The sequence below is a fragment of the Falco peregrinus genome, chromosome 4, assembly GCF_023634155.1.
Source record: "Falco peregrinus isolate bFalPer1 chromosome 4, bFalPer1.pri, whole genome shotgun sequence".
Taxonomy (NCBI): domain Eukaryota; kingdom Metazoa; phylum Chordata; class Aves; order Falconiformes; family Falconidae; genus Falco; species Falco peregrinus.
In genome coordinates this window covers 110279171-110307075 of record NC_073724.1, presented here as the reverse complement: position 1 = coordinate 110307075, position 27905 = coordinate 110279171, and the positions used below count along the sequence as shown (strand labels likewise).

At 42.0% G+C, this 27905-nt stretch overlaps 2 protein-coding genes and 8 non-coding genes across 18 annotated transcripts; 1 reads left to right on the top strand and 9 right to left on the bottom strand.

The window, feature by feature from the left end:
• Window positions 1-8: 8 nt before the first annotated feature.
• Window positions 9-15710, bottom strand: TAF1D (TATA-box binding protein associated factor, RNA polymerase I subunit D). 2 transcript variants are annotated; one of them, XM_055802452.1, is made up of 17 exons: window positions 15643-15710; window positions 15135-15184; window positions 12922-13172; window positions 12349-12817; window positions 11906-12080; window positions 10314-10375; window positions 9718-9994; window positions 7650-7716; window positions 7343-7393; window positions 5976-6098; window positions 5583-5634; window positions 4705-4740; window positions 4101-4174; window positions 3477-3535; window positions 2456-2537; window positions 1527-1599; window positions 9-393 (listed from the first exon to the last, which is right to left on the bottom strand). In XM_055802452.1, exons 3-7 carry the CDS (start codon window positions 13044-13046, stop codon window positions 9920-9922), a joined length of 906 nt encoding a protein of 301 aa, XP_055658427.1. In that variant the 5' UTR covers window positions 13047-13172; window positions 15135-15184; window positions 15643-15710; the 3' UTR covers window positions 9-393; window positions 1527-1599; window positions 2456-2537; window positions 3477-3535; window positions 4101-4174; window positions 4705-4740; window positions 5583-5634; window positions 5976-6098; window positions 7343-7393; window positions 7650-7716; window positions 9718-9919. The 2 variants fall into 2 exon arrangements, with proteins under 2 accessions (XP_055658427.1, XP_027632815.1); XM_027777014.2 differs by lacking the exons at window positions 7650-7716; window positions 9718-9994 and having other exon boundaries at window positions 10314-10377; window positions 11905-12080.
• LOC114010252 (small nucleolar RNA SNORA25) lies at window positions 1356-1485 on the bottom strand. Its single transcript, XR_003551625.1, has one exon. It is a non-coding gene; the product is annotated as a small nucleolar RNA SNORA25 (small nucleolar RNA).
• Window positions 2651-2790, bottom strand: LOC114010250 (small nucleolar RNA SNORA8). The gene has a single exon (XR_003551623.2). It is a non-coding gene; the product is annotated as a small nucleolar RNA SNORA8 (small nucleolar RNA).
• Window positions 3580-3711, bottom strand: LOC114010246 (small nucleolar RNA SNORA18). Its single transcript, XR_003551619.1, has one exon. It is a non-coding gene; the product is annotated as a small nucleolar RNA SNORA18 (small nucleolar RNA).
• Window positions 4464-4536, bottom strand: LOC114010245 (small nucleolar RNA Z40). The gene has a single exon (XR_003551618.1). It is a non-coding gene; the product is annotated as a small nucleolar RNA Z40 (small nucleolar RNA).
• On the bottom strand, window positions 5228-5360 carry LOC114010253 (small nucleolar RNA SNORA1). The gene has a single exon (XR_003551626.1). It is a non-coding gene; the product is annotated as a small nucleolar RNA SNORA1 (small nucleolar RNA).
• On the bottom strand, window positions 5746-5884 carry LOC114010251 (small nucleolar RNA SNORA8). Its single transcript, XR_003551624.1, has one exon. It is a non-coding gene; the product is annotated as a small nucleolar RNA SNORA8 (small nucleolar RNA).
• LOC114010248 (small nucleolar RNA SNORA40) lies at window positions 6208-6334 on the bottom strand. Its single transcript, XR_003551621.1, has one exon. It is a non-coding gene; the product is annotated as a small nucleolar RNA SNORA40 (small nucleolar RNA).
• LOC114010249 (small nucleolar RNA SNORD5) lies at window positions 7534-7605 on the bottom strand. Its single transcript, XR_003551622.1, has one exon. It is a non-coding gene; the product is annotated as a small nucleolar RNA SNORD5 (small nucleolar RNA).
• Window positions 15711-15818: 108 nt separating the features above from the next.
• Window positions 15819-27825, top strand: C4H11orf54 (chromosome 4 C11orf54 homolog). Of its 8 annotated transcripts, none has more exons than XM_055802444.1 (11): window positions 15819-15896; window positions 16834-16919; window positions 18007-18178; window positions 18557-18680; window positions 20710-20808; window positions 21729-21802; window positions 22592-22693; window positions 23674-23850; window positions 24598-24747; window positions 25352-25468; window positions 27536-27825. In XM_055802444.1, exons 4-11 carry the CDS (start codon window positions 18623-18625, stop codon window positions 27707-27709), a joined length of 951 nt encoding a protein of 316 aa, XP_055658419.1. In that variant the 5' UTR covers window positions 15819-15896; window positions 16834-16919; window positions 18007-18178; window positions 18557-18622; the 3' UTR covers window positions 27710-27825. The 8 variants fall into 8 exon arrangements, with proteins under 8 accessions (XP_055658419.1, XP_055658421.1, XP_055658418.1 ...); XM_027777023.2 differs by lacking the exon at window positions 15819-15896 and adding an exon at window positions 15922-16392; XM_055802446.1 differs by lacking the exon at window positions 18007-18178 and having other exon boundaries at window positions 18600-18680.
• The last annotated feature ends 80 nt before the right edge of the window (window positions 27826-27905 follow it).

The following is a 27905-nucleotide window of genomic DNA, read 5'->3' as shown; positions in this document are numbered from 1 at the left end:
GCCCAGGCTGCAGCTTTCACACATCAGTTTTATTGAAATGCCGTGATGCCATGACCTTCTCCAGTTTTAGTGCAGTGGAGTTCAGTGACAGCGAGTGAGTTAAAATGGCTGGATAAAGCTTTTTTCCAGTGAAATTACAAGTTGATACACTCAGTTAGCTCTTCTGCAACACCAAGCGGGCAGTGCAGGCAGGTCACAGCTGGATGCGGAAGGGCAAAGGCTCCCTCTGCTTCTGGTTTCCAAACACCATGCACCACTTCGATTTACAAAGCAGTAAGGGAAATCAGAATTAATGTTTAATTCCTTATTACTGCAATAAATACTCTAGGTGAGGTTCTTTGAAACTGCTGTGCAGTTCCTTGCAGCAGACCTGCAGCAACATCACACCAGGACCTGAGAGGGGAAACGCATCTATTAGCACCATTGTTGCTCAAAAGCCATTTGAACGCTGCCATCTCCCTCAGAGCCAGCCTAACATCTCTTCCTCTAGCCTAACCAATTTTATTCCAGAACATGGTGCTGCTATAAAGCAAGTAACACAGGAAACATGCACATCCACCCCTTACTGAAACGTTAAGGGGTAAAAGCACAATTTCCAATGCCAGCCGCCCCAAGCATTATAATAGTTTCCTCTAACTACTCACAGTCCCCCCAGCCCTCCCACCCTGCACTTCCTCCCTCCCTCCCCCAGCTGTTGCAGGATTATCCACTCCTGAAGATTTCCACACAGATAGAGGAATGTATCACACTGCCAAGGGAAATGGAATCACAGAATTGTTGTTGGAAAAGACAGTCAACCTAGCACTGCCAAGGCCACCACTACATCACATCCCTACGCACCACAGCTTGGTGGCTTTTAAGCCACCAGTTTAAACTCCAGGGACGGTGACTCCAGTGCCTCTCCAGGCAGCCACTGCTAACACTTCACCACCCTTTCAGGAAAGACGTTTTTCCTGATCTCCAATCCAGCCTCCCCTGGAGCAACGTGAGGAAACTTCCTCTTGTCCTGTCACTTGTTACTTGGAAGAAATAAACTGACACCCACCTGCCTACAGCCTCCTCTGAGGTAGCTGTAGAGAGCAATAAGGTCCCCCCTGAGCCTCCCCTTCTCCAGGCTAAACACCCCCAGTAGTACCCCCAGCCTTCACCAGCTTCCTTGTCCCTCTCGGGCCACCCAAGCACCAACGGTTATATGCCACAGCTGTATCAACCTGCTCTCCAACTTCACATGCAGCAACAGTAAATGGTTTCAGAATGGAACCGAGCAGCCCACTTCCCGCACGCCAGCATCTCAAAAACTGTGAGTGCAGTAGGATAAAATTCCTTTTTCACTCTGAGAGGCTTACTACGCGAGGTGTATCTCCTCATAAATAGACCATAGCACACACCAAGTGTCCACGGCATCCTGCAGAGGATTTCAATATGTGGTCACCGCGTTAAGAGCTGCTGGGTTTTTAGCCATGCAAACCCTCTTTGAAGTGACCTTGAATTTCTTTATTATCAGCAATTTTGCCAAGCGCTCTCACCTCCGGACTTGCTTTGGTGGCACTCGCATGGTGGTTCTCAGCCCTCTGACACGGGGTGATTTGGTAGCAGACACTATGAGTTAAAGAGTCAGGTTTGGTTAGCGTTAAGTAAAGAGTTAACACCACACAAGTTGGATATAAATTGCACGGTGCAGCCTTCTGTCTCCCCTTTTTGCTTGTGTGCAGAACTATCGCCTCCACACAGCTTCTGCCAAGTTACAACGGTTCTAACGAGAACTTTTGTTCCTCTGTAACTTAAGTGTTGGAGGTGCCCAAGGACAGTTGCCTCAGCAGCAACCTGCTCTTACCTGAACAGCAGAGGGGAGAGCTGTGTGACAGAGGTTAAAGCCATATTCCCAGCAGACTTCGTGCCACATCATGTGGCAATTCAAGAGTCTGATGGACTTGCTTTACGGTCATGTCCACAGCTCACCAGAAACAGTAGGATCCTAGCAGCCTTGGTAATGACCAGATACTCTCCTCTTACTGCTGTTACCACCAACTTACATCTGGAACTTGAATATTCAAGTAGCCCATCCTTTCTCATTAGAGACCACTCAATGCTGCCAATACATAAGCCAGGCTGTACACCAACAAGCCTAAAATCTGTTGAAAGTTCCAAGTACAGCAGAATCCCTCACAACCAACAGCAATCCTATTTAGAAACTAGTACTACAAATTGCTGCACAACTGCAATATCCATCTGAAGTATACACACACACTCATGAGTGACTCAGATAAGCAACCTGCTCTGATGCTGCCAAAATCTGGGGCGGTCATTTCAGTCGTCTCTTGCTACCAGACAACCATTTCCATACTTCTCTAGAACAGTTTACTGAGGTTTCAACCTTCTAAAGTCATACCAAGTTAACACACAAACCGTGCAGTAGCACAAAACCATCTGAACTGACTAATAACTCTATGCTTACCTGTCAAAACAGGCTGTTATCTTCCACAGCTCACCCTCCTAACACAGCAAGGTTCCCTTTGCTCTGTATCCCAGAGCACCTGCTAAAAACAGAAAACTGAACGTACACGCCGAGTTCCCAAGGCCAGTATCCAGTTCTCAAACTGGAACATGAAAAACAAAACCCAAGTACGCTCATATCCCAGGAGAGGACAAAAACTGTATCAGCAAAAATACCAGGTCTAGCAGACACGGCAGAATGAAAACCAACGATGCCAAATGCTGAACCTCCTGTAGCACTGTTTTTTGAACATCCCATCAGGAGAATGCTGCTGGGTGCAGATACCATACAGTGCAACAGCTGCAGGAGTTTCTTCACCCACAACCGCTCATGTTAACATTCAAGCGTTTTGCATGCACCGGTCAGTGTCTAGAGATAAGCTACACCGACGTATTCTTCATTTCACAAAAGCTGCCATGCAACTAAGAGGGAAATCAGGCTCTGTGAATTTCACCAATATGAACAGCAACAGTTCTTTAAGTTTTTATATATTCCTACCATGAAGGATTTATACTTCTTCCAGAGTATTTTGCTTGTTTTACTTCAGACCCTGGATTCTACAGAACAGAAGCCAGGAATTTTAAGCATATAGTAGTATACGGGCTGGGCTGCTCAAAAATTAACTCTTTAACACCCAGATTTAAAGATATTAAACCAAATACTGCTGCTCAGTATGAAAACTCTCTCAAGCATCTCTTGACACAACAGAAATGCAGCATGTTTGTGAAATTACTTCAAGTTGAGACAGACACCATAGTGCTGTCTCTTCTTACCTACAGCCACCAAAACAAGAATAATCACTCCTTTGTGATCAAAGGGGGAATAGGCTTGTTTTGAACCATCCAGAAAACTCAAATCACAAGAAACAGTGTTAGAAATCGGGTATCTACACAAAAACCTGGCTGAAGAGTAAGTTCAAGCCATGTAATTCAACATGTTAGTGACACCTGAAGGCCCAGAACACACCATTCTTGACTCTTACCAAGCTTTTCCAATTGAATTAATTTGTTTTTCACTTGTATCAAAAGCGTAAGTCTGTACCTAAAGGAGAACACAACTCATTACTACAGTTCTTAGGATGCTGTATTTGTCTTGCAGTTTTACCCCACAGAGCTAACTGGTAGTTCAATGGGTAAAGTGAAACCACAAGTTTATTCTGTGAGGCATTTCCAACGACATGAACCTACAGAAGAGATCCTATCGGGATAGACCTCAACATTTCTGGCACTATAAATTAACACAACAGAGAAAAATCAAGCAGACTGGAAAAGTCTCTCATACAAATCCTGCTAAGTGTCTTTTCAACTTGTTTCAAGACATTTGAGGGGAGGAGGAGGGTAAATGATACAGTTAACATTTGTGGGAAATTTGACTGAGAAATTCAAATGACTCTTCTTTGGATAAATGAAAGTTAAAATAAATTCTTCACTTAGGAGTGAACGCTGCATTAAAATACAGTAACATAGTGTAGTAATGTAGTGTTGAAACAAGTCCCTGAAACCCTCCTCAGGTCAGTAAAAGCCTGATTTGATACAGACTTCCAGCCACTGAAAGCCAGAGCCCTTCAATCATAAGGAATATGCAGAACCTCAGGTGTCATACTAACCCTAGAAGGGGCTTCAGATTTCTGTGAAATGGCATCCTGCATTTCTTCTCTCATCTCCTCCGATTACACACCACCTGGAAAAGTGAGATAAGGTTACAATCTGACATGTACATGCATACAAACCAGCAGAACCTAGAGCAGTACTTCACCACCACAGGCATTCCTGACAGCTGTTTGGAATCACACTTAAAGCTACTATAATGTCTGAATATTATTTAATACAACAGCTGTTCTTAATTTCCTGTTATATTTTCAAAAGAAAGTCACATAATCATAATCTTTGCTCCCTGACACAAAATGCTGCGTGTTAAATACTCAGATGCCCAAAATGAGGATGTCATGAAAAGGACACTTGTGTAGTAGGTTTGTTCAGAAAGGCCATTCTCACTCACTCTCTTCAGAGCAGTTGAACATTTTGCCAATCATCACAACAATTTTCTCACATAATTCTCAAGTTTGGGGAAAGATAAGCTCTTGTGTTTTCTGAAGCAACACTTCACCTTCTCAGTAAGAAAAAACCAGCAATATAACCAGCCCACCAAGTTAAAAACAGCTAACCTGCAACAGGCCAAGGGTTAAAAAACAATCTCTCACATGAGCTTACCAAGATGCTAGCTCAGACTGGACCATCGTGGATTTCCTAAAAATAAGTAAATTGTTGCATCTGAGTAACAGTTCCAAGTTTCTTCAATATCTTAGTAATTTACTAAGACTTAGGTACTTTTTACTTCTATACTCAATATGAAGCAGGCACTCTGTAGTCCAGTTACACTGTCTAAATGCTAATGCCAAACCTAAGCATTTCTTTTGAAATCGGAGCCACAGCCCAGTCTGTGACACAACTACGAACAAAATATATCTGCAATTTAACAAACCGGGAGCACTGTGGCACAGAAGGTACAAGGGAGTTACCTCGCAGAACACGCATGACATACTATTTTAAGACAGCTTACAAATATGCTCTAATAAACCATCTACAAGAATTCAACACTGCAAGTGTTCTTCTCCTACCTGCTAATTCTCCTTCCTTTAGTAGGCAGGATGCAGAATCCAAAAACATCAAAACAAGCTAATTCTTGGGATTTCACAGTAAAGTAGCTGCATTTTGATTGTCCCACTAAGTAAAAACCTGTTACAGGTCTCATTGTCACCACTGCAACTAACTTTACAGCGAGGAAAGCAGAACCTGTTACTCTTCTAGCCACGTTTTTTCAATTCGGACACACTGCAAGTTGTGTCTTTTTGCTGACCAACATGGCATAACAACTCCTCAAAATGTCTGTACAATAGCTTCTGGTTTCGAAGACCAGCCAGTTAACTTTAGAAGAAACATCACCAGATGCCATCTAGTACTTGGGATTTATTTCAAAATGAAATACTGCTTCTTTGTAAGAAGGGAACCAAAACACTAAGACTTTAGCTTTCATGATCCTCATCCAACTACCTCCACCTAGAAAAAAAAAACATTTCCTTAATACTTACCTTTAAGCAGAGGCTTTCCACTGTGTTCCAGACAGACATCACAGGAACGCCCCTTTAAGAAGAAATATTTTGTAACAACTTCATTGATTTAGCTATACTTTTATCCCCTAATAGTTCTTCAGTGTTGTATTTGACAAGCTTCCCAAGAAGAAACTTTCAATCTGCTTGTTTCAACAAGAATACCAGGTTTAACCAGCCCAACTGCATGAAAACCAAGGATGCCAGCTGCTGAAATACTGTAGCGCTGGGTTTTGAACACCCCATCAGGAAGACACCGCTGAGTGCAGATACCATACAGTAGAGAAATTAGTTTGATTACTTGCTGTAAAAAAAGTACTCGCCTGAAAGAGTCTAATACTCTTTGCTGAGGTTCAGAAGAAACACAAAGCTTACCTCTTCTGCTAACATGTTCCACTGAAACAACAGATTGGTACATCAGAAGGCTAAACGGCCATATGAATTCAAGCATTCAAAAAGTTACAGCTCCAGAGCTGTTGGTACACTCATCTGCAAAGTCTGGAAAGAAACAGACATAACTGAACTACACTTCCACAAATGTGAACATGAAACTCATGCCCCAGATTCATCATTATCTGAATGAACTGCTGTTTGAATACATGCAAATATTGTCCCTTCATATAAGTAACACAACTAATATGTTTATCAGCTGTGGGTTGCAAAAGAAGGGTTTTTTCTAAGCACTAGGTTCCAGGTTTTTGTCTACAGCAACAGACAAAAACTGAACACGTGCTGTAACAGATTGAATGCCATCAGCTTTCATTTTCCCACTATTTTTGAAACAGCATTTGAAGTTTTTTCAGTTTACTATACACTTACCATTAATAACTGTCACCTTCTACTATGAGGTTTTGTATTTTTAGAGAGGTATAGGTAAGGTAACTGGCAAGAAATCCAATACGCTGTTGTAAAAACAATTTATGCCACGTCAAGCTTATCTAGTCCAATACCCTTAGTACAGCAATAGCCAAGTAAGATGCCCAGCTTCTGTCCTCTTAAGTATGTTCTTGTAAGGTTTCATTACTTGTCCAGCTTTAGCTCAGAGCTTCCCATAGCAAACATATTTTCCTGTCCAGTAATCTTACACTGTGTTTTCTTCCATGCCATTTCCCAGACTGTCCAGAAGCCGCACAAACTTGGCAACATCCTACAGTAACAAGTTCCACAGCTTTAGCCATACAGACATACAAGACTACCACAGCCTGTTTCTGTCATCCCCCCTGTTCTTGCATGTGACCTACATTAAGGTGAAATTTTACCACAGGGAAGTGATCAGAAGGCTGCAGCTGCATGATACAACCCAGTAGAGAAAGCATGTGTGGAGCACCATCAGGAGATTAAGTGTACAGTAGGTTCTCCAACATCTTCAGCGGCAAGATCCTAGGTAGTGTCCAAACCAAATCAGACAGATGAAGTTGCCCTGCAGCATTCAACATCAGGTAAAAACAAAGTATTTCTATATATAAACTTCTAAGAAAACCCTGCACTTTGATATGCAGGTATTAAAGAATTCAGTTTTTATTCAAGCAGAGCTTACAGGCTCCAAGTCTGGTCAGACTGATAAAAGAGCTCATGTTGCACTGAATTCAATACCTTGGAAGAGTCACACAGAAATGTTGCACAGCTGTGGAACATTGTAATGTATTCGCCTGAACTATGGAATACGGTTTTTTCAAAACATTTTGTTAAGTAAAGCAAGAAAGCTACCTGAAAACACAACTGAATACCAAGTAACAGCTTACCTTGCCCATCAAAAGAAGAGTGGGTACTTCATCTTCCAAAAGCAACATAAACTAGAAGACAAAAAGCAAAGGAGTAAGAATGATCAGATATGGTCACATAACTGATGATTCCTAAAGCCAAAATCTAGGTTTCAGCGATCAGTTTCACAGCTGTATGTAATAAGCTTGATTTTCATTTGTATTTATCCAGTTCTAATCAGAATTGAAATTTAGTTCATTTCTGAGTCACTCAGCAGTTGAACAGAAAAATTCATCACATGAACTGCAGAATGAGCAGGACTCCCCATACCACCTCACTATGCCTTACCAAGCAAGAACCTCACTCCTAGATCCAGGATGAGTCTTTCAAGCCAGAGTATTTCTCAGGTAGATGCCTAAAAGAGTTACATTTAGCCATTAATTTTGGACCAGTATTAAACGATCTTCAACTACTGAAAAGCAGTCTTTTCAGTCTTACTCCCTAGAGCTATCAAGTTGCAACTGGGAAAATTCAAGCTTCCTTTACAAAGATGGGGACCTTAATTCAAGCATATAAGCAATGCAACCTCTCATTACTGAGCACCTACTGTCAATCTCAGACTGTCAAATTATATTTTGAAGGAAATTAAACCAGTAGACAGCAAGTCTTTTTTCTGGTAACACCCCTGTTCGGCACAGACTACTTTTACCTGCTGGACAGCTATTAGTTTGTTGCTGACAGCAATTTGGTTATTAAGGGTATTTGAGTGATGCAGATTGATTTAAACAACAAAGTCAAAATTTCTTAGTGACTGAGTATCCTTTATTGGCAGCGCTGGATGCACGGGGGATCCTTCTGCCTAATGTGCATGTTTAAAGTAACTAATTATCTTATATTCATACAACAAAACAATGAATATTCAATTAATCCATATACATATTCATTACCTAATCCCACCTACTCTCACTTCATATGTTAATTAGCTTATCAGTCCTTTGTGCTGCTAGGGTCTTCAGGACATGGGCAGTGGGGTCTTTGGGAGGAAGGCCACAGGTCTTCCTCATGGTGTACTTTTCACCTTTTGTCTGGTATGTGATGATCTTGCCAGTTTGCAGGGTTCTTATTGGTCTGAGCTAATTTATGTCCTTGTCGACCATCTGTTTCTTCCGCTTGTTTCTTTTAATTGCTCCCTCTAGTTAACTTATAAGCAGGCCCCTTGTTAGAGAAAGTTAAAGAAAGAGAAACAGACTCCTTCTTTGATCAGTTATTTCATTAATTATTTCTTTCAGACTATGGTTACATGACCTAATTACTATACCTACATTTTTGAGTAAATATAAGTTCTTAGCCTTGGTACAGGGTTGTACAGAGGGTTTCATAGCAGCTTTTGTTGTGCAACTATTAATTTCATTAGAATATATTTCTCATATTCATTATACTTTAACTACAAGGCTTATTCTATCCTAAAGTGAATTCATTCAGTATCAAGATCACCTTTTGGTTTTTAAATCTTGTTGATTTCCAAGTAAACTTCAAACAATGTTTTATTTCTACTGCTTCCAAGACAACCTCGTCATCTAGGAGTCAGCTGTATTCAGAACATTTCTAAACATTCACCAGTCATGTTTGCAACTGTCTAAAGCACCTTTTAGAAAGGTACTTGCAGTTGGGGCAATGCTAGTTAAGTACTATCATAGAGCTTTCATCTTCTGCTTAATCATGTCCACATCAAAACCCATTCTGGACAGAGCAGGCCAAGAGGGGAAAAAAAAAAGGAGTATTTTAATCCAAGATTCACTGTGCTGCTACAGTTCAGGTTATTGTATTAGAATCAGGAGCAGAGAGTTTCTTTTTTGAAGAAATTCTTCTGCATGGAATAAGCAGGCAACCTCAATCATACACATTTTGTCATCGTTCCAATGTGTTAACCACATTCTGCAATAGACTTTTGTCTAAACTGACTAACAGCTTTTGCATTTTTACTGTTGGCACTCTATTTGCATTATCTTCAATTCTGTTTTCAATCCTTATTTAGCTCTCAAAGTAATTGAAAGCATAATCTGCGCTTCCTTAAGCCAAAGAAAAAATAATCTCTCAAGTACCACTCACAAAAAAGTCAGCCAGCCAAAAGGCATCCAAATTGTCCTCTAAAACTTGAGCATGTACAGGTATGTATGCAACTGCATACTTTTCTATACTGCGCTGGTGCTACGTTACAGTATTTGGAACTTGCTTCCCTATTTTTAATGACATAAATTCAGTGATCCATGGTTACAAGAATTCAAGCTGCATTTCAGTCAGATGATTCAATGGCTGATAAAGGATGTCATACTCTGGGGTACAGGACAACACAGAAGACACCTTTTAGGTTGTTTTTGTTTTTTAACTGTCTCAGACACGAGCCCAATATACTCACCTTAAACAAAATCTGACTAGGTTGCTTGGTTGGCACCTCAACATCAACTTCAGACCAATGTTTTATAACCAAGTAGGCCATGAAAAAGGTTATCTGAGGAGTGATCACTGCCACCTCACTTGTTAGTTTTCTGTTCACCAAGGTGACCCTTGCAGAAGCCCAGAGTTCTCTGCAGCATCATCTTCTTCCTCCTGTATTTCAATCACTTCAGTTGATTTTTGCCTTTGGTTTTTTTCTTTTTGGGAATTTTGCTGCTTATAATGAAAGAGCTGTTCTCCTAGAGAAAAATGGAAGACTGAAGTATTCACAAATTGAATTCTAAGAAACTTAAAACCTAAGATTTTAGTAGTAACTTTGCAAACTAAGAATTCAGAGAACTCCAGAAATCCTATGCAGTCCAGCATTACTTCAAAGATGAAAGTGTGAATCGTCAAAACAACTTCCTTTGCATTACAGATCAGGATTCACAGGTATCACAGGTAACTCTAGATCCAAGCTCAAGAATTCAGTACTCGTATACATGTTATCTACCAATTCTTTAACCTCCAAAGAGAAATAAGGTTAGAGAGCTTCTGAAGTTAAGGAATAGTACTCACCACTACTCTGGCATCAAGGTCTTCTTGATTATCAGAATTCAAGCTGTTAGCATCATCATCATCACTGAAATGTAAGAATCCAAATCAAGCTCTGTACTTTTTAAAGTAGCCTAAAACATGTTAAGTATTCTCCTACCACAACCTCTGGTTTCTCTTAACATCTATGGAAGTGCTACCACTTGTAGGTGTAAGATAATACTACTTCTACTTAAGGTTGTTCTCAAATGATAACATTTCCAACAGCAGAATTACCATCCTAACTAGCAATGCTGGCAGGGCAGAGCAGAGCTCAGCAGCAGAACAAAAATTTAGAAACAGACAATAGTAGTATTGAGATGTTTAGGATTACACAGGCAAACAAGCTACAAACCCAGCAAGTTAGAAAACAAGCAGAACACAATCAAAGTAAGAGGGTAGGCCTTAGCTACCCAGAAAATACAGGTTTCCTCCCGATATTGTAACAGAAATATTATCTCCGTACTGCCATAAAACACAAGTATGAAATGCACTTCCACTATCATCCACAGGTTTCTCAAGATAGAAAGGACTCCCTAGAAAGAGATTAAATCATTTTAGTACTACGGGTTTAACAAGTGGCACGGGCAGGACTGGTTCCAAAACCCAGAAAGTCTTCCAGTGCTCATTTCATAAAAAGAATTTAGTGTCTGGATGAGCCAACTCGCATTTACCCTACAGAACTTTGTTTCTCCTGCTCTAAGCAAACAAACTAATTATTGTTACTCATTTTACAGGCTCTCCCCAATACTTCAATTCACAGAAGTTAGTAGTGTGTGTGACTACTGAAGTGAACAGTAGCTGAAAGACAGCTTTATACCTTTACGCTGTCTTTTAGGCTTTTAGTTTTAAGGTGCTGAATATATTTACATTAAGTATTCTTGCTGATTTACTGATCCCTTTATTGCATGCAAGTTAACTGTTTGCCCATAAACAAAGACCTAAGATGATACTTCAATGCTTAATAAAGTAAAAAGAAAATGCAAAAAACCAAGCCTTTCGCCTTTGTCATAAAACACCCCACTTTATTTGGAAACTATAGAGGAACTAATTTCAGGAATTATCTTTTTGAAAAAAATTCTACCACATCATTTTAATGAGCTAGTACAAATCACTTGAAGCAACGATCTGTCTCCAGATTAAAAACACCTCCCTCTATAACAAGTTCCAAGTTACATTTACAAGCACAGCTGCCTAAGTTGCAGAGTGTTTTGTTCCCAAAATAACACTTTCAGGAGCAGATATTCACATTTAGATTACACAATGTTGACATAGGTTAAAAGGACAGGAATGGAACTGAACTCCATATACCTACAACTGTCACAGTACCATATGCTACTACAAGCAACTGTACTACACCTCCTGAATTCCTCAACTGTAAGAGCAGCAAACTATACTGGTCTGGCTGGGATGGAGTTAGCATGGATCTGCAACTTAAGTAGCATTGATGCCCTCACCATGCCAGCAAACAGGCTAGGGGGTGGGGTGTCCTGCATCTACCTGTATACACACAAATGTATTTGTCAGTTAAGAACAAGAAAACAAGTTTTATACCACCTAAAACCAAAGAACTTACTTTGTCTCCTCAATTGGGGAGATGGGGCCTTCATCATCTAAATATTTGTGTTTCCGTACCAACAGACATTCTCTTTCCAAGTCTTCACTAGCCTGAAGGGCTCCTAAAGCTTTTTTAAGATGTTCTTCATATTTAAGGACTTCAATGTACTGGAAATATCCCTTTGTAGCTGCTTGCTAAAGAAAAAAAATACATCAGGTGAGGTCTTAAAAATACAACTCCAAAGCATTTTATTATGAACTGAATTGTAGTATTATATTGACACCTGTATTCTAGCTGTGTTTGTCTTAAAACTTACAACAAAGTGTCCTGTTTAACAGAAATAAAAACTATTTCACTATTTTACTGTAGCACACCAGATGGAAGCACAATATAGCCAATTTAAAGCCACTATTTTTAATATACAAAATAAAATACAATTATCCCACAAAGTAGAAGACTCACCTCATAGCCAAGAACCATCTTTAAGGGAATATCTTTCTTCCCATAATGTTTTTCAACAAAGGGGAATCGAAAACCTCTGTCTAGAAGCCGCCTCCTTTGTTCTTGAGGTGAGGCTGTCAGTGGTGGCCTCCCTGTACGCATCTGGGTGCCCTCATGCTTTTTCTTCTTCTTCTTCTTCTTCCTCGAGCTACGCCAGAATTTCTGGTGTGCAGCAGCCTTAAACTTCTTTCCCCTGAAGTGATAGGCAAAAATGGCTTTCAAATTGAGTTTTGACTCCTGCTTCTTGGAAGTTTCCAATGATCTTACTGGACTTTGAGGGGACACAGAAGAATCTGAAGAGCTTTCATTTTCAGGTGCTCCTGCAACAGATTCAGTTTGTTGCCTTGAAGACCGAGATCTCTTTTTTTGCTTTGAAGGTGCAATGGAGCACTTAGGATGGTACTCACTACCACTAGCAGTGGAGAGATCACTGAAGAAGAAAAAAAAACACTCAAATTTCCAGGGACTATATAGTTTTATGATATATCACAGGTACTGCACATGAAAAATTCTAAGCTAGAGATAAAAACTCACATTTCTGCATCGCTGCTGTCTAGTACAATCTCAGCTGAAGCAGCTGATGGCTTGCATATACTGTTAAGCTCATCTGAAGACTCCTCAGGAGCAGTGTTTTTCTGCCTTGAACATGAACGCTCCATTCTGATATTTGTTTCCCATGCATATACCTTATACAGTTCTTTCTGCTGTGTATTAGCTCTTGGCCATCAGGATAATCAGAGCCAGAAGCCTAGGATTCATCCATATTGGTCATGTTTCAGTTTGCCCTAAAAATCAGTAAGAATTCAAGACAAATTGAAGATAATCCTATGTTAATCAGGCAACAAGCCTTTCACCACTCCACATAATAGGGTAAATTTACAAGAACAATCTTAAGCAAACTTCAGCATAGGTTTTCCTATGAACCACAAGCAAATATACTAACCTTCAGAGTAACAGTTACATTGCACTGACTTCTCTCGAGACATTCATAGCATAATTTAGGCCAGAAGGGATTTTTACAGCTCTTTTGGTCCAGCTCCTAGTCACGCAAAGCTAACTTCAAAGTTACATCAGATTGTTCAGAAACTTGTAGAGATGAGTTCTGAATGTTTTAACACTCTCCCTACTAGAGATAAGTCTTCCCTTAAATAAGTACACATAAGTATAGACAACAGCTTATACTTGCAAGTATATTTCAGTTTTAAGTCATACAAAAATTCACTATTGTTTACATTTTTAAACTAATGTAACAGTGTTGCCAGAGAAGTAACCGCATCTTTCTTCTGTTCTTTTGCTAGCTATATGATACCTAAAGCCTCCTGCCCTGACAATCAATGAAGCCTTTGTTCATTTATTATCAATCAACATGGCAACCAGTCCCACAAAATGTTTATGTTCAGTTGACCCTGCAAGAAAACCCAATCCACCCCTTCAGCTGTCCCAAGTCTGCGCAAAGGGACTGAAACACACAGCAGAGAAAGCTGTCCTTCCTGTGTAATAGCCTCGTTATTTTACCTGCTTGTTAGTTTACTAGCCCTGTAGATCTGTACCTTTGTAATTTTAATGTGCTTTTTACTGCTTCACAAACCCATCACCACACCCATTAGTATTTCAAATGTAGTTGCACACCATTTAGCAAAGGGCAACAAAGCTGGTGAAGGGTCTAGAGCACAAGTCTTATGAGGAGCAGCTGAGGGATCTGGGGTGGTTTAGCCTGGAGAAAAGAAGGGGAAACCTTACCACTCTCTACAGCTACCTGAAAGGAGACCGTAGCAAGGTGTGTGTTGGTCTCTTCTCCCAAGTAAGAAGAGATAGGACAAGAGGAAATGGCCTCAAGTCATACCAGGGAAGGTTTAGAGTGGCTACTAGGAAATATTTTTTCACAAAAAAGGGCTGTCAAGCATTGGAACAGGCTGCCCAGGGAGGTAGCTGAATCACCATCCCTGGAGGTATTTAAAACATGTAGATGTGGCGTTGAGGGACACTGTTTAGTCTGTGTGGACTGGGTAGTGCTGAGTTAACAGATGGACTCAATGATCTTACAGGTCTTCCCCAACCTAAACAATTCTATGGTTCTATGAATGGCGATTTCTGACAGCAGCTTGCACCTATACCCTTGACAAACTGTGAGCACACCACTAACATCAGTTCACCTGATGCTGGGAAAGCTCTAACTCAATAGCCAAAGCGACTATTAGGCAGGTATTTGTTTATTCACTGCTGGGTGCACTCCTCCTAACATGCACACCCACTCAGCACTTTACTAGGAATTTATATAGCATAAATATACATATTCATGGAAAGGACATACACAGTTGTAAGATTTCTGGGAAGAGGTGGAACATTTCCCACAACACAGCCACTCCTTGGGCCTGTGCACTGTCTCCTGGTGGTCTTCATTGAGGGTCTTGAAGACGAAGGCTCAAAGTCTTCCTCTACGTTGAGCTTTTTACCTTGTCTGTCTTCAAGGTGGTTGTCCAAACCACAAAAGCCATTCTACCCAGTGTACCTCCTTATCTTAACTACAGCACTAACTTCTCTGGCTAAGTCTGTCCAAGCAAGGACAAGTTCATCTAGACAAATAGTTTCATGCTCCCAATGCCAACTATCTTGTCCTCCTCTTTAACGTTTCTCATTATTCACAACCAAGGCCTGACAAACACAATGCCCAGAAGCAGAACAGCCTGACATCAAAGCAGGAACACATGAAATAACGGCACTCAACACAAGCTGTGGCTGGTACTTACAATTAGCTGTTCAGCATCTGCAGCTGTTTAAGGGATAACACCTCTTATCCCTTAAAAAGAAAAACAACCAACATCTTACTGGCCGGTTATTTTATACAGGGTTCTTTCCTCCCAAAGAGCCATCGATTACTTCGCCAACATCTACCCCTGGCTGACAGGCGGCAAACATACCGCTCGCCTTCCCCCCGCACCGACCTCGGCTGCGCTGGGCCGGCGGCACAAGAGACATTTTGTTGGTGGGCACCCACAAAATTACCGCAGGCCGGGGAACACCCCACCGGCAGCGCTCCCGAGGATGCCCTCACGCAGTGCCGCCACACAGGCCATTTCCGAGGGCAAACCCGGCCGCGGCTGGCCGGCCCGGGCCCTGGGCCCTTCCCTGCAGATGGGCTCCCCGAGCGGTCGGTCGGAGAGGGGGCACAACCAAACAGACACCACCACGACTCTTCCCCCCTCATTCCTGCCACCCCAGCGGCGGGATGGCGGCGGATACCGAACGCGCACTCACCTCACCGCCCGCCGCCTCACGCCTCTCCGCCCCAAAAGGCGCGAAATGGCCGCCCGACGGCTTAAGTAGCGCCGGGCTCTCGCGAGAGCCGCACGGTCCGACGGGAGGGAGGCTCGCGGCCCGGTGCCGGCGTCATCGCCATGCGGGGGGGGGCGGAGGGTGGTCCCCGGGGGGGGGGGGCGGGGGGGTGGTCCCCGGGGCCGGCCCTCGGCGGGGACGGGCGGTGCCGCCGCGCAGCCCGGACGGCGGCGCAGGTACGTGCGGTCTGGCGCTAGCGGCGGCCGGGGATCGTCCGTCGGCGCTTTTGCAGGATCGGGCAGCGCGGGGCAGCTCCCGGCCGTCTGTTCCTTCAGCCGGCTCCCCGGCGGGGCTTCCCGCTCGGTGCGGGGCCGCCAGGAGCTGCGCGCTGCAGCGGCCGGCCTCTCCCTACCGCTGCCCTGCCGCTCCGCCCCGCTGCCGCCCAGGCTCCCCGAGCGGGCGGCTGCGGCCCGAGTACCCCCTGCTTCCTCTGGCAGCCCCGCCGGGTGCCGGGACAGCTTTAAGTGTTTCTTCGCTCCAGCGCTTTTCGCTGCCTCTTCCCGGCGGGCAGCGCCCCGCAGACCCCGCTCCCGCCCCGCTGCTGTTCGTGCCCGGCTCTTCCCCACATCCCAGCCGCTCGGCAGCCCCCGCCGGCCCGCAGCCGACCCCTGCCGCATACGGGATCGCCGTGCATCACCCCAGTCGAGGAACACAACCGCTCCGGGTGCATCTGTAAATGTTTAGCTCTTCTTGGTGTCATCGCTATTTTTTTCTCTCACTGACTGCCAGCTTCAATGTTTCCCTGGTATTTCTCCCCCCCGACTCATTAGCCTGCCTATAACCTCTCCTTTCTGGCTTTTACCCCCCAAACTAGTCTTGGTTCAGGTTTTGATACTGGACAACCCACCACCCACCCCCATTAAGATCAAGGTTCCCATTTCATATGCATTTTCCTGTCCTTTGACTGCTCTCTCTGGTGTTTCCTTCCCACTTCAAAAAGTTACACTTTGAAAGTCTTTCAGATGTTGTTTCCCCCATTCCTGTTGCATTGTCTCAGGTCTAACAGTCTTATTGTCCCTTTAGCATTTGTGTTCTTTCTTTGAAAGTCTGTAGTAATTCAATGTCACTCCATCCCTCCATGATGGACCTTAATTGTCTGTTGTCTCCTTGCAGGTTCTCCTCTCCCAAACCACACCGGATCCCCTGTGAATGCTTGCAGTGGTGACTCAGGGATCTAGTTCTCTTTTGTGTCCTTCCTGGTAAGGACTACTGTCCAGTAAGCAGATCAGGTTTATTATGGTACATCATGCTTTACCCACAGCCTTTCCCTCCTTTCTTGATTGTGGGGAGCTGACTACTGTCCTTTAAACAGCAGGTGATGATGGCCTATATCTGAGCCTGCTTGTTTATCTGTGTCCGAGTCTTGCCTCTACCTTTTGCACAACAGCAGTTCTAGCCTGCCTTCTCAAGCCTGTTTCAGGACTTTTTCAACTGGTGTCTTGAGTGATGGCACAGCCTCCCTCCAGAGGTGGCAAAATGTTCTTGAGGAGATGAGGATCATCTAAAACAATGCTGCCAAAGCCATCTTCTTACCTTCTTGCTCAGACTAGTTACATGCTCTCTTGTGTTGGGTGCACACTTAAAGTCTTGGGGTATGATTCACGCCATCTGACAGCAGGCTTCTACCAGAGGCATAAAATCCAGCCTGTTACTTTCCTCTCCACAGCCAGAGGAGGGAGGGAGTCACCTGTGGAGATGTATAAGAACAACTAAGATGAGAATTACTATACATGGGTAGCTTTCTGCCTTTCTTTGCAGCTTGCTGACAGCAGTAATTTGGGGTGGCTGAACTCTGAGCTTAAAGACTTCAGTTAGGTGACTGCTATAATCTCCTGACTCTTTTTTCCACTGGGTTTTATTTTCCTTTATGCAGACTCAAGAGGCTGATGGTATAATGACAGTTACAAATTTTGACAATCATAAAAGCTAACATTTTTTAAAAATAGAAGCTGAAAGTATACATAAACAGCTAGCTTACATCACTGTCCTTCCTAACAAAAGCTCTGTCAGGTCTGGGATTGTAATTGGGTTTTTTGGCGTTTTCTTCCAAAGCCTGACATCTGGATAAGTGGGACCCATTTTCTTTTTCTGCTGTGTGCAGCAAGCATGTGCGTAAGCAGTTAATGATTGCTGTGGCTAATTTATAGGTAGTGTATGATTAGCTGTTTCTGCCCTGAGCTAGTGGTTTGCTCTAGTAGCAGTTTGCTGTTGCAAGGCTGACTGAAATATATTTTGTTTGCAAAGGGGTTCTTAAACTTATGTTCAAACAAAACCTTTTTGTTACAGGCTCCGTACCCATACAGAGCCTGATACTGCAGAATTTGCTGCTGCTGTTTTCTATTTTGCTGCTAGCCTGTTCCCCTCTGGAAGGGGAAACATGACCAGACTCAGTTGGACACAATGTCACAGCTGAGGTTGAAAGTCCACCATAACCAATGCTGGAAAAGTAAATATTAAGGTAGGGAAGACCTGAAGAGGCTGCTCATGTGCTCAGAAAAGCACAGTTTTCTTGCAAAAATAAATTACGACTCCAGGCTTACAAAGGGCAGATAAATCTCCTGACCTGTCCTTTGAACAGCATAGAGTGTGTTTTGCCTACACCCAGTTGTAAGCTTGAAGGACTATCATATGTAATGATCTGAGCCAGCTGTAGAGCTGACGGACATCTTCCAAAGCACGTAAGAAAAGTAACATAAATATTGAAGCTGTTAGTCTTTCCTTTGATGGCAGAACTACAATTCTACTGTTGTTTATGTATTCTGGAGTGAAACTGAAAAATAAGTAACATATTGAAAACAGTCTGTTTTAATTGTTAAACTGTTACCCTTGTTGACAGATCAGTTGCTCCTACAGTGCGGCATATTGTAATTTCTTAACAGAAGAAATCGGCACTGATTAGGAAATGGCCAAAGTTGAAAGGTTTGCTTTTCACGTTCCAAGTCTGGAGGAGCTTGCTGGGGGTAAGTCACACAGTGTGTAACTTTTTACAAACTTATAATGTACTCTTCAAACTTAATCTTAAAGCTCTTATCAAAACCTTTCTACAGCTAGTACATGCAGAATGTTCATGCTCTTAACACACTGAGATGTAAAGAAAAGCACTATCTTTCTATGTGCTATTATTTCCTTAAAGCAAACAATGACTCCTTCCCCAAATCCCAGTAATATTTAGCACAGAGACTCTTAAATCCTTTAAAACTGTCTGCTGCATCTGCAGATTTGTGCACAGATTGTGAAAGTGTGACAATTACAGACTGACTGACTTACACATACAGGATTGTCTGTCTTCCTCTACCCTCCAGTATTCCTTTCTTTTTCAGGACTACTCAAAACACAGCTGACAAGATGCAGTATAGCAAGTCCTCTTGCTTGAATGTAGTCGGGTCCTCTTTTGGTGATTGCCTTAGAACCAGGCTGCAGGAAACATTTTATTTAGTTTGTTTCCAAAGCCTTCACCAAACGTGCTCAGAATAACAGAATGGTTGAGGTTGGACAGGATTTGGTCCAACTCACCTCATGAGCTTCTTTCCTTGCCCTCGTAGAAAGGTGTTATTCCTTCGGGTAGTCTGTCTCCTGCAGCAGATGTACTAAAGCTTTTTTTGCTTTCAGAGAGGTCCTCAAGTTCAGTCTGTCAGCCTCCCAAGTCTCTATCAGTTTGACATCTCCATGCTTTAAGGAATTGTAGTCCCAGCAGTACCCCAGGTGGTTCTCAGTAGCTTTTGGGCTGGGCCAATAGGCCAGCACTGCTGTAGACCTGTGGGCTGTGCAGAGAACAGCAGGTACTTGCAGTAGAACAGCTTAAAACAGTAGCAGAAAAAATAGTATGAAGCAGAATTTTTTCTTCTTTTCCCCCCATCTGTCCTGAGGACCTCCTGTAAGCTGTGAATTATTTTTTTTTGCTGTTCAGCTTTTGAGCATAATTTGAGGGCTGTCTTTTTATTGTCCTTTTTCACTTGCCAGAAGGTACTGAGGGAGATTTAGAAACCTGCCAAATGCCTTCTACTGACTCTTGTGGTCAACAGCTTGGTAAATCTGCTCCCAAGAAGTAAGGTATGGCTGAAGTCCTGATTGGAGGAAACAAAGGCACAGGGAAGTCTTATGAGTGAATAAGGAACTGCCTGATTTGAGATCGCAGGCTGGATTTTCTGTTCCTTATTTTGAGACATCTGTTAAAGCAGACGCCCAGGCATGAAAGAACTTGGACCTTTTAACACCGTATTTAAAGAAGTGTATGTGAAGGCAATCCCACACTCAATTAAGATTTGGAAGTTGTTTCCAAACAGTCCACTTGTGTAAGTCAGAATCCTTGTTTGAGTGACTTTGTAGGTTCTAAGCCTAAAAACATTGATATGAAGTAAACCCAGAAGTTTAGATTTGGGACTGTTCATTGTCATCAGCGCCATTCATTACCTGTCTTGTACTGATGGTGGCACTCGCCAGAAAATCTCCACGTGAACTTAAACATGATGGGCAATATCCTGTGATAACAGAAATTTCCAGACAGCAGAGAGAATTTGAGATTATAATCAAGCTATTGCAAACAGTCTAGTTAATATATTTAAAGAACTGATTGTCACTTCAGCTAGAACTTACTTCCTCCTTTGCTCTTGCTTATTTGACCATGACTATAATTGTCTGCTCTTGTGAAGTAAAGACACTGCTGAATGTGGTTTAAGTTTACCCATGTTACTTCACATTGAGCTGCTCCTAGTAGCACCAGGAGAAGTTAGTTATTGTATTTCAGTTAAAAGTTTTTTAAAATTCTTAATTAATGTGGTAGCAAACAATTATCTGAACAAGCTTTTGTTCTGCCTCAGGAAACAAGTGCCTAAAGACAGTAACATTTGAATAGAGTTAGAGTAAGCTTAAGTCCTTTAATGTATCTTGCTGAAATAAAGCCTCAACAGGTATATTTATTGTTGTTAGTAACTTGTCAAACTCTTGGTACGTTTTTGTTGTCAGTGACTCTGCCATTGTTTTTTATTATAGTTTTGCAGAAAGGGCTTAAAGAAAACTTTGCTGATGCTCAAGTCTCTGTTGTAGACTGTCCTGATCTGACTCAGGAACCCTTCAACTTTCCTGCTAAAGGTAACCTAGCGTTCCTGTCTTCCACTAAGACTTCTCCAGTTCTTTCTACCTGACCCTACTTGGTTTTGATCTTCCAAAGATGTTGGGAGAGCTTGAATTGTTTTTCAGGTAAAGAATAAGCATGAGAGGAGAGCTACATGTTATTTCTGGATTTGCTTCCTAGTCAGTGTGTGAACAAGGACAAGTCATTACAAGTACTTGTCATTTTTTTTTCTTAACCTATGATTGCAATACTCACTTATTTCACAAGCTTTATTTAGTGTACTGAAGAGGTTTTGAAATTAATTTGTTACCTTCCAGAAGGAGAAATTTTTTAGATCCATGCCAGTCACTATCTGAACCTAAGGAGTTGTGTTTCCATTAATTTTAAATTCTTGCCATTCACATTTGTCAGTGAAGTGAGACTGTCTTACTCTGAGTGGGATTAATCTTCTTTGACATCAACTGTCTGGAAGACAGATATGTCATCTTGTGCTCATCTGAGTTCCCTCTGTCATCAATGTAGTGAAAGAAACACCTCCAGAAGGTGGTTCATCCCTTTTTAAAATACTTGTCCTGAGACTTGGACATCCAGTTTTGCTGAAATTTTGCAAATGGAGTCCCAGTGAGGGTATCCACTTTGTGGCAAGGGCATCTTACTGGAGAACTGGCAAATGGTGGTTGTTGCCCTCTGTAATATATTTTTGTGCTTAGAGTATGTTAATTTTGCAACATGTTGCCTAGCATTAAATCCTTACGTGAATCATTTTAGGGCTTACTGTCCTTGTATTTCTTAATAGCGCACCACTTTTTTTGTAAGCATGCTAGGAAAATAGTATTCTCAGGGTGTTAGAAGTTTGAGGAACCGGTTAGACTGCATGCTCATTTTAAGATTATTAGGAAAAAATATTTTACTAAGCTAACTGGCTCTATTCTTCCAGGAATTTGCGGAAAACCTAGAATAGCAGATGTGGGAGGTGTTCCTTACCTCATACCTACTGTACAGAAAGAAAAAGTGAGTTTTTCCTGTAGCTGTGGAGATTAATACATTTGTCAAAATAAAAGCATTGTTGAAGTCTAAACAAAACTGAGGACTGATGGACAGTATAACATTCCACTTGTAAAACAGACTTACTTTTTAGTATTTTGTGAGGTTGATTTTGACATCTGTTAAACATAGACTATGTCACAAAATCTTACACATTGTAGCAAAAATAGCACATCATGGTTGATGGTTCATCTTCTCCTCCCCTGGGCTATAAGATAGTTTTGGAAACGCATCATCTGTGACAGGAGCAGTGGAAGGAACTACTAAACAAAGGACTTGTCTGCGTGTTAACCATATGGCTTGCTGCATGCCTGTGGTTTCAAGACACAACCAGGCTTCTTTGTAAAAACTGTCTGTATTTGCATTGTCAGGCCAACACTGGATTCATATTACTGTCTTTTCCCAAAAAATACCATGCCTCCTTTCTGATGCTGCACTTGCATCTGTATCTACATGATATTCTGTTCCATTTTTCATTTCACACAAATATAAATTTCAGTAAGAACAGTAATTCAGTTTTGGGGTAAAATGGCAGGGGAACATATAGCCCATCTCTACTTTTTAGAAAACAAGTGGACTTGTACCCAGTTAGTTACTACTAAATGTTGTATTGTTCAGAAACTGTGTCCAACCGAATTATCTAAAATACTAAGGAAGGCATTGTGAATTAAATGCGTCCAGAGGTTACAGTGAACAGAATGACAATTCTTAATCGGAGCACCACACCAAAATCAAAGGATTGTTTCTCTTTTGCAGGTTTATGATCTAAATAAAGTTGCAAAAGATATAGAGCTTCCTGGAGCTTTCATTCTTGGAGCTGGAGCTGCTTCATCTAAGATTCTTGGAGTAAATGCTGAGGTCAGTAAATAAGTGTGATGGTTCTCGGTGAATCACGCAAGGATCATAATGGTAGAGCAGTATGCTGGGTATTTTGCATTTGCAACGAAATATTTAAGAAACACCGTTCATGCCAAAAGCACATAAAACACATTAGAAGGAGTTCAGGTGAGGGTCATCCACATACTATTGAGAAAATAAAGATTAATTTTTAACTTGTCATTCTCCAGGAAGCATGTGATTGCTTTGAAGCGTGCAAGAAACCTGATTTTTTTGTAACTGATTGACAAAGACCTGACCAGAGCTTTTGACGACAAGATTTAGAAATACTTGTCAAAGTTACTGGTAAAAGCCTTTTAAATACTCCCTGTCTTTTGCCCTCTTGGATAGCTTTGTTTTACAATTGTAATTTTTAAAGGTGCCACATACAAAATGATCATCTGCAGGAGAAGCAGGAGACAAAAAATACTGCCTGTGGAGTAGTTTGGTTAGTCAGAGTCTTTTCAAGCATAAACCTCTGGTCTTGCCATCTCCTTTTGATGCATTTATTGGCAGGTGAGATAGTCCATCTCAGCATTAAATTTGGGCCGCTTTAATAATGGTTGTTACTGTACACTGAGAAAGTATCGCATAAAATTCCAATACTTGCATGCAGGCCTAAGATCTCAATGGTTGGACTTTTTCTTCTGGTTTTCGTTTTTGAGTTAACACTAGCACTCATCTTCACATAATGTTAAATTTAACTGTCCAGAAAAAGTAGAACTGTTTTCTGGACTTTTCAATTACATTACAATATTAGTGCATTTTTCTTACCGGTACAGACCTCATCCTGAGAGTCAGAGCTGTGTGATGAAGGTGATTATTTCTTGGGATCATGGCCCAAAGCTTAAATTGCTCTTATGGGAGTTCTGTTCATTTGACTGACTCTTACATTTTCTTGACTGACTCTTACATGTTCTTATCGAGTTACTTGACTTATTCTTCCATGTTCTTTTTCTTAGCTTATCCCTATTGTTCAAACTAAGAGTGAAAAAAAGCCTGCTGTAAATGGGAGCTACATTGCTCAGATAAATCCTGCAGATAAAGGGTGCCTTCTTGAGAAGTACAGCAGTAAATACACTGACTGTGAGTTTGGGCTGTTGGCCAACCTTTACGCCAGTGAGGGCCAACCTGGTAAGGTACGTACTTGGATCAAAGGTGACTTTGCTTGTAGAGCTTTGTGGCTGAGGGGAAACTCATGTTTCAGTGTTCTCCTGTCAGTTTTCTGTGGTAATAGTAAAGTAGTGATTCCATGAAAGAAATATCCAAACATAAGGAGCCGATGCTGTCAAATGAAGGGAAGAATTGGTGGAGACAGAGAGGCATTTGAATTTTTGAGGGATAAATATTAGTTTACTAAAACTTTGCCATCATACTTCATCCATCCAAATGCAGTCCAAACTAGCTGTGATTTAACATAACAGTTGTACAATGTACTTGTGTAAATCAGGTCTGGGCACTTGTCTAATTTTTTGTCGTTCTTCCCCTAACACAGCTAGCACAAAGAGGTGTTGGCAGAGCAGTCAAATACCTACTACTGCGTGGAAACTGAGCAACCTTCTCTACTTCCAGCAATTTCTTTGTAACAGAGTGGAAGCCAGCTGGTGGACAGAAAGGTGTTGCTTGTACCATTGTCTCATGTATTAGTAAATTACTTGCTGCCCAGCAGCCTTCACAGGCAAAGCCAGCACAACAAAAAGTCAGGAAAGAGAGTTGGTCAGGTAGTGGAAGGGTGCAAGTGGAGCAGCACTTGCAGGGAAACTCACATTTTCAAAAAGTAATCTTGGATTACTTGGAAGCTTGGAAGAATTTCAGAGAAGCTTTCACAGACCTTTGCAGACTGTTGAAGTGGGAGACAGCAATAACAAATTAACTTTATTCTCTAGGTCATTGAAGTGAAAGCCAATGGAAGAACTGGGGAACTCAACTTTGTGTCTTGTCTGAGACAAATTTTAGAGAAGCGCTATGGAGAAAAGCCGGTTGGGATGGGTGGTACATTTATCATTCAGAAGGGGAAAGCAAAGATTCACATTATGGTATGTTGTTCTCAATTCATATAAGTTTCTTCGTCCTTCTGGAAACAGAAGTATAAATCAGGGTGTAACATCTTAGTGCCTTGACTTTGTTTTGTATTTTTAAATGCATGTATAAATTGTTTAGGATAAGCCGTGTATTAAAAAGCTTTTATTTTTTTTACATTACATTACAACAAACATTACAAAACTGACGTTACAAAACTAGTGATGCTGTATTACTTGGCCTTGATCCTTTCTTTTGAAATCCATGGGCAGCTAAAGAGCTGTAGAACTATTGTAAAATGAATTGAAATTAAATACACGAACCGAGATGATACTTATCAGAAGCAATAGACTTTTCAAAAATAACTGAGCTTCTAAAATGTACCAAAAGGAGAACCCTCACTTCAGTAGTTCTCCCACTACCTGTGCAATGAAAGAATCAATATTCTGGTCGCTTCTGTTTCTGGCAGTAACACAGTAATGGGCACTGGTGAGCTTCTCTTAGTCAAGAAGAAATGTGAACGGAATAGTGGGAAGGGGAAAAGTGAAGGAAAACTGCTAGAGAAAAAGTATCTTGGTACAAGTGTCTTCCTTTCACTTATACAATTTACTTTTGCTTTAGCCTCCAGAATTTTCTGCCTGTCCTCTGAACACTGACGAGGATGTGAATAACTGGCTCAAATTCTTTGAAATGAAAGCTCCACTGATTTGTCAGCCAGTAATAGTTTCCAGAGATCCAGTGAGTCTCTTTCTCATTTCTAAGTGTAAACGGAGAGGTAATAAATGTTGTCTTGGATGTGGTTTTCTTTTTAAAAACAGGTGTTTGTATATATTGTGTTAAACTCTTCCAGAGGTGGTATAATGAAATAGAAGCTTCTTATTTCTGTTGGTGGCTTGAACTGAGGCTAGGTCAATCTGTTCTGAAACCTAGTGGCTGTTTGTAGTGGATTGAACTTAACGGTTCAGTTCCAATTCCAGTGTGCAAGTGTGTGCCAAACCCAACAGCATAGTTTGCATTCAGTTCTGGTCACACCAGGAGAAATGTCCAGAGCATAGAAACTTGTTCAGCCCTGTGTTCATGTAGTTCACTTTCCTAAGAACTGTCTCTGCTAATGCTGTGTCGAAGTATGTGAAGCATGTGTCTCATAATTGCCAATGCAAATTAAAGTCTGCAAAGCCTCATGCTAGAAAGTTATCTAGCATCTTTCACAAGCACTAAATTCAACGGCAAACAGTACAGGATAAAAACCAATCTGGTTTAAAAAGCCATTAGGATATTCATCATTAGGAAGATCATTTATTTAAAAGTAACCAGGAAACCGTGGATGAAAATGACTCTTTTATAAACAAAAGTATAGTCATAGGTTTTACAAAAAACATTTTTCAGTTAAATGAGACATGCTGTAGGCTTGGATATGTTCAAGGGTGTGACTTCATTGGTTGTTACGTGGCAGCCTTTGACCTATGGCTAAATTGTGTGCATCTTCCCACAATCAACTAGCGGGTACTCTGAACACACAGCCATCAACAGCTGCTCCACTCAGCACCAATGCAACTTGTGTAGTGGATGCAGCTGGGTTACTCCCATCTGTACCCACTGCAAGCTCAACAGCACTCAGCTAAGCCTATGGTTGTGGAGAAGTTTGAGGTCACTACAGAAACAGCAGTAGAAAATGGCATTCAAATGCCATGGCATTACTCAACAGTATCCTCTTGCAACCCAGAAAACCAGTTGTATCCTGGGCTGCATCAAAAGAAGCATGGCCAGCAGGTCAGGGAAGGTGATTGTCCCCCTTGCGAGATCCCACGTGGAGTGTTGCGTGCAGCTCTGGGGCCCCAAGAAAGACATGGACCTGTTGGAGTGGGTCCAGAGGAGGAGTCCACAAAGATGATCAGAGGCTGGAGCACCTCTCCTGTGAAGCCAGGCTGAGACAGTTGGGGTTGTTCAGCCTGGAGAAGAGAAGGCTCCAGGGAGACCTTATAGCAGCCTTTCAATACTTAAAAGGGGCTTATGAGAAAGATGGGGACAGACTTTTTAGTCGGGCCTGTAGCAATAGGACATGGGGGGATGTTTTTAAACTGAAAGAGGGGAGATTCAGACTAGATACAAGGAAAAATGTTTTTACGATGAGGGTAGGGAGACACTGACACATTGTCCAGAGAAGCAGATGCTTCATCCCTGGAAGTGTTCAAGGCCAGGCTGGATGGGGCTTTGAGCAACCTGTCTAGTTGAAGATGTCCCTGCCCATGGCAGGGAGGGTTGCAATTAGATAATCTTTAATGGTCTCTTCCAACCCAAACCATTCCATGATTCTATGCTTCTACAATATATAAAACTGGTGAGGGCAATCTTACAGTTTAGTATGCTGTTTGTTCTTTTATTAGTTGTTCTTCCCATTTTCATCTAAGCTGGCTCTCAAAATTGAAGTAGAGCGATAGTCACTTTATCACATGGCTCTGTGTCATTCAGTGCAAAGGGGTTCTGATTTCCCGTATGGGTTCCTTGGTGTGACTGCTTTACTTAATCCCAATGGAGAGAAGGGAGGGAAGAAAAAAAACAAACAAAAAGGAAATCTCCAAGACTGGCAGCAAAAGTTGGGGGCTGTCAGGGTTACTGGATTCTTTTCTCTCTGATGTCCTACAGCAAAGCCTTGTGCAGTTCCTCGTTTTGCGTTACTAGTGTCACAAGCGTCTTGCGTATTTTCAGTGCTTCATGGTTGGAGCAGGCTCTCTAGGAGAGACCACCCCAGGACTTTTAAACACCATTCACATGAAAACGTCTTGATGGACCTTTCTCTGGTGACAGGGCTTTGACTTGCGTGTGGAGCACACCCACTGTTTCAGCCCCCACGGGGAAGGAGGGCACTACCACCAGGACACCAGCCCCGACAGCGTGCAGTACCTGGGCTACCTGCTGCCCGCCGAGCTGCTCTTCCGCATTGACAGGCCCCCGGAGACACACCTGGTCGGCAGAGACTGAAACCCAGAGGCTGTGTGGAAGGCTTTTTAATCTTTCTAAAATACACATGCTGATTTTTATAACGCTTTGAATTATGTGCATTTATCAGAGTCAAGAATAAACGTGAGAGCAGGCGACTGCTGGCTTCTTGCTTTTGTGAAAGGGACAAATTGGGAGCGTGCGTGTAATTGACATCGTTACGGCTCGGTTCAAACGG

Bases quoted from the DNA above. Each gene is read 5' to 3' on its own strand.
- TAF1D (XM_027777014.2), bottom strand. From the start codon at position 13,046: ATGGAGCGTTCATGTTCAAGGCAGAAAAACACTGCTCCTGAGGAGTCT. The intron at 12,818-12,921 runs GTGAGTTTTTAT...TTTCTTCTTCAG, and splicing joins GACAGCAGCGATGCAGAAAT to TGATCTCTCCACTGCTAGTG. The intron at 10,378-11,904 runs GTAAGTTCTTTG...CTTACATTTCAG, and splicing joins TCCCCAATTGAGGAGACAAA to TGATGATGATGATGCTAACA.
- C4H11orf54 (XM_055802446.1), top strand. From the start codon at position 18,623: ATGGCCAAAGTTGAAAGGTTTGCTTTTCACGTTCCAAGTCTGGAGGAG. The intron at 18,681-20,709 runs GTAAGTCACACA...TTTTTATTATAG, and splicing joins TCTGGAGGAGCTTGCTGGGG to TTTTGCAGAAAGGGCTTAAA. The intron at 24,748-25,351 runs GTATGTTGTTCT...CTTTTGCTTTAG, and splicing joins AAGCAAAGATTCACATTATG to CCTCCAGAATTTTCTGCCTG.